This window comes from Juglans regia, chromosome 5 (assembly GCF_001411555.2).
Source record: "Juglans regia cultivar Chandler chromosome 5, Walnut 2.0, whole genome shotgun sequence".
In the NCBI taxonomy this organism is placed as follows: Eukaryota; Viridiplantae; Streptophyta; class Magnoliopsida; order Fagales; family Juglandaceae; genus Juglans; species Juglans regia.
In genome coordinates, this window is record NC_049905.1 from 3,018,926 (window position 1) to 3,023,342 (window position 4,417).

Here is a 4,417-nt window from a genome sequence, read left to right on the forward strand (position 1 = left end):
GTTTGGAGAAAACGGGTTAATACATTAATATTCAATTAATTAAATAAAGTATGTATATATATATATATATATATATATATAGTGATCTTTATAAATTACACAAGGTTTGGTTTATTAATAATCCCTTTAATTTATAGTAGTGATCTTTACAGGCTCATTAAAGTAGTGGGACGGTGAAAAGACGTCTTTAAGAATAGGAAACTCATAATCACAAGTCAATTTGATTTAATTTGTCGTGCCCATATTGTCCGTCAACTTATGGATAATCGCAGTACTTTACCAACCTCATGAGAACTAATTGTATTTATTTTTAATAAGAATGTTATTCATCAATTATTATTTAGTTTTATATTTATAATTTTTTTATAAAATATGAAAATATTTTATATAAGATATAATATGGAGATAGTGAATAATAATTGATGAAAAAAAATTTCTAATCATTAACGCACCATTTTAGAAAGGAATTAACATTTTATAATTTGGACATTTTCAATGTAATTATATATCTAAGTTGGCTAATGATTAAAACTTTATAAATTACATTGATTATTTCAACCATATGTATCACAATCGAATAAAATACGTACGTACGATCGAGACTCTTCCAATAAAAATAAAATAAAATTTATTACCATGTAAATATTCTCATATAATTCATAATAGATATTAATATATTATAAGGAGACGAGCCATTGCTAGAATGTAAATAGTTGATAATTTCCAGTCAAAAAGACTCAATCATCCACAGTGTCCACGCGTCATCTAAAGAAAGCTGAAATGGGATCAGTATCGTCATCCTCGTATGATGAATCGCCATTTGTCTTGTTGGGTCTTTTCTTCCTCCTTTTAACATATGCCTGATGCTCTCTTAAGTCCGTGTTTGGTTCTTAAAAAAATAAAAAAAGTCTGTGTTGGTTCGAAGTCTATCAAAACCTATCAAACTAATTAGTGTGATATAATAGAATTTATTTTATATATTCGAACACAAATTTTAATATATTTTTATTTAAATACATTTTAATGAGATCTATAAAATATTACTATTTATAAATTAATTCAAATCATTAAAATTAAATCTAGAATTCTTATATATATATAAAATTATGTTAGAAAATATTAATATGAGTTTCAAATGTGCTCACTTATATTCTTTTATTTGTTTTTAATAATTAAAAAAGTGATTATTAGTAAATATGTATCTTTTTTAATAATTAAGAATGTTTAAAAAATATTAAAAAAAAACCATTTATACTTATAAGAATATGCAATCTAATGGGCATCATCCTAGCCATTGTTTTGCCTGTATTTTGCCATTGTTTTGTTTTTTTAGCCACGATAGATACACAGAGCTGGGGAGTGAGTGTGTGGTACATACAGTGATTAAATAGTGACGAAAGAGAGATGAATGAAGCGGTAGAGTCGGATCCTGTCCCCCCCTCCCCAGTCCCCCCCCCCCCAAGAAAAAGCTCGCCTTTGTGCAGCGTAGGACTGGACTGGACAGGTCAGAGAACTCTCTCTCTCTCTCAAACCCAGAGAAAATTAGAAATGGATGACCAGTATCATGGCCTGCTTGATTTCCGGCATTTCATGGCCGGAAGAACTCGTTTTCCCGCCGTTACACAACCAACCGGCGAGCCATTCTTTCTCCAGAAGAATGTGGTGCCGACACAACTCCAGTACGAGGCCATCATGGTTGGTACTGAGGCTTTCCCTCGGGGGCTGGTTGGGTTTAGTCACGATTCCATGACTAGTACTATCTCTCCGACAACAGCCTCCACAGCCAGTTTAGCTGCTACACTCTCTGGTTCAGTCCAGATGGAAAGTTCTGGATGGATGGGAACATATGATGGTGGAAATAGTACTAGATGGCCAAGGCAAGAAACTCTCACCCTTCTTGAGATCAGATCTCGTCTTGATTCAAAGTTCAAAGAGACTAATCAGAAAGGACCATTGTGGGATGAAGTTTCTAGGTATATTTCCTTAAACTGCACCATAAATAATTCATTTTCCCCCTTTCTTCCTTATTTTTTCTTCTCAGTTTTTGATTTATGCTTCACTTTTTTTGTTCTCCTCGATCGAACTGGGTACTGAAGCAATCAAGAAACCCTATCTCCTTTTCTTGACAGTGACGATAACTGCTTTTCCCCTTTGTCCACATGACCTTTCTATTCCTTGTTCTATGATCTTACAAAAAGGTGACAAGCTTTGGAACCGATTATTGTATCGATTCATAGTTTAGTACTGCAAATGACAGTAACTGAGAGATCATTCGGGCGTTCTTTTTCTCTTTATCTTTTCTGGTTTTGTTCAAGAATTTCGGCCGCCGACTCGCATATGCCCAAGTCATACTCGTGCTAGCCCAATAATCTCTCTCTCTCTCTCTCTCTCTCTCTCTCTCTATCTCTCTCTCTCTCTCAACCCATTTTTCCTATATTTGTTAGTGCAGGAAGTAGGAACCTCTTTGCACAATTAGGGCAAAGGAATTAATCTACGTAATCTGAAACAAACATAATATATTAAGATTTAGAGGAATGTTTTTTTTTTTTTTTTAATGCTACTCGATTATTGAATAAATAATGCTCTTTAAAAAAAAAATAATGCTCGAGGAGGAAACGTGGGCAAACCTAATAACCAATAAGATATTAGTTTGTCTTTGTATGAGTTAATAATTTTATTCATGGTATCTTAATTCTTCAAAAAAAAAAAAAAATCATGTGTTAAAATCTTCCCCATATTTGTTGTGGTGTTTTGTTTTGTTGCAGGCTAATGGCTGAGGAAGGATACGAGAGAACTGGGAAGAAATGTAAAGAGAAATTCGAGAACTTGTACAAGTACTATAAGAAAACTAAGGAAGGCAAGGCTGGAAGGCAAGGTGGGAAGCATTATAGGTTCTTCCGGCAGCTAGAAGCAATATATGGAGAAGGAAGCAAATGCAATAATCATGCCTCAGTTTCAGATCATACCCATCTCGCTAGGAATAGCAGCCTGCCTGGTCATGACGATCAGAACCCAAATAACGTAACCAACCGTGAAGTTCTTCAGAACAAAATGCTATGCAAGAGCCTTAGTTTCTCTAACTCGTCTGAATTCGAGACTTCATCTTCAGAAAATAATGATGATGATCTTTCCGCTATTGCCTTCATGATGAATCAGTCCAAGGAGGAGAAGAAAGTGAAAAATGAGAGACAAGGTTTCACAAGGAACAAGAAGAGCTGGAAATCAAAGGTTGAGGAGTTTGTGGACGCACAAATGAGTAAGATGATGGATGCACAAGATGCTTGGATGGACAGGATGTTGAAGAATATAGAGCGTAGAGAGCAGGAGAGGTTGTCTAAAGAGGAAGAATGGAGAAAGCAGGAGGCAGTCCAGTTTGATCAGGAAGTACATGATATCTGTACACAGAAGAGAGCGTGGATTGAAGCTCGAGATGCAGCAATAATGGAAGCTTTAAAGAAATGTATAGGAAAAGAACTCCAAGTATCGCTATCGGCTCATGACTTAATGGCGGCTGTAGAAACTCAAAGTCACAAGGAAGCCCAGGATGAAAGGAGGAAGGAAATTCCCTTTAGAACTGTAAACAACAGCAGATCATGGACTGAAATGGAAGTTTCAAGTTTAATACAGCTGAGAACCAGTCTGGAACTGAGATTCCAAGAAGGTAGCAGGTATTTGGAGGAAAGTCTTTGGGAGGAGATAGCAGCAAAAATGGGCTCCTTAGACTTTGACCGAAGTGCTGTCGACTGTAAAGAAAAATGGGAAAACATCAGCATCTTTTATAACAAGACGATGGAGTACTGTAACGAGAAGCGTGAAGATCATCATCATGAGGATTTGGATTTGAGGACCAGAGCTGGAGGTTATTTTGATCAGCAGCAACCTAATTCGTATCTTGACCAAGAAACTTGCAGACAAAGGCCGCCTGAGAGCATGGGAGTACTTCAACTGATGAAGGAGGGTACTGATCTTCCAGCTTCAAGTTCATCCAGTCATGTAGGCCGGGCCGATGTCCATCCTCACAGCTTTTACCATGGAGGAGAAAAAGTGTGGCAGAAATATGGTGTAAGAAGCATTAATAGCAAGGGGAAAAGGCAGCATTAAGCTGTTTAGCTCAAGCAAGAAAGAACTAATTCAGCTCTTCTCGAAAGTACACCTCGTTAGTTGTAACTTTTTGAGAAGGTAAAGATCAATTATATGTGGAATTCTGTAGCTTGGCTAGATAGGTTTGCTTTTCATTTACTGAAATTTTTGTGATTTTGGAACTCAATTGTCTGATTGCTTTCAATTTCCTTTTCCATTATTTGGAAGGGATAAGTAGTTTAAATTAACCTTTTACAATGATTCTAATGAGTTTCAATTGTAACTTTGAATATTATAAGTCTTATAGGTATTAAGTCGTGAAACCTATTGGGTAAGC

The 4,417-nt window shown here is 35.8% G+C and overlaps 1 protein-coding gene across 1 annotated transcript; it reads left to right on the top strand.

Annotated features, from left to right (window-relative positions):
- The first annotated feature begins 1,465 nt into the window (after positions 1–1,465).
- On the top strand, positions 1,466–4,417 carry LOC109009375 (trihelix transcription factor PTL-like). The gene is made up of 2 exons (XM_018989836.2): positions 1,466–1,973; positions 2,766–4,417. Exons 1-2 carry the CDS (start codon positions 1,549–1,551, stop codon positions 4,099–4,101), a joined length of 1,761 nt encoding a protein of 586 aa, XP_018845381.1. The 5' UTR covers positions 1,466–1,548; the 3' UTR covers positions 4,102–4,417.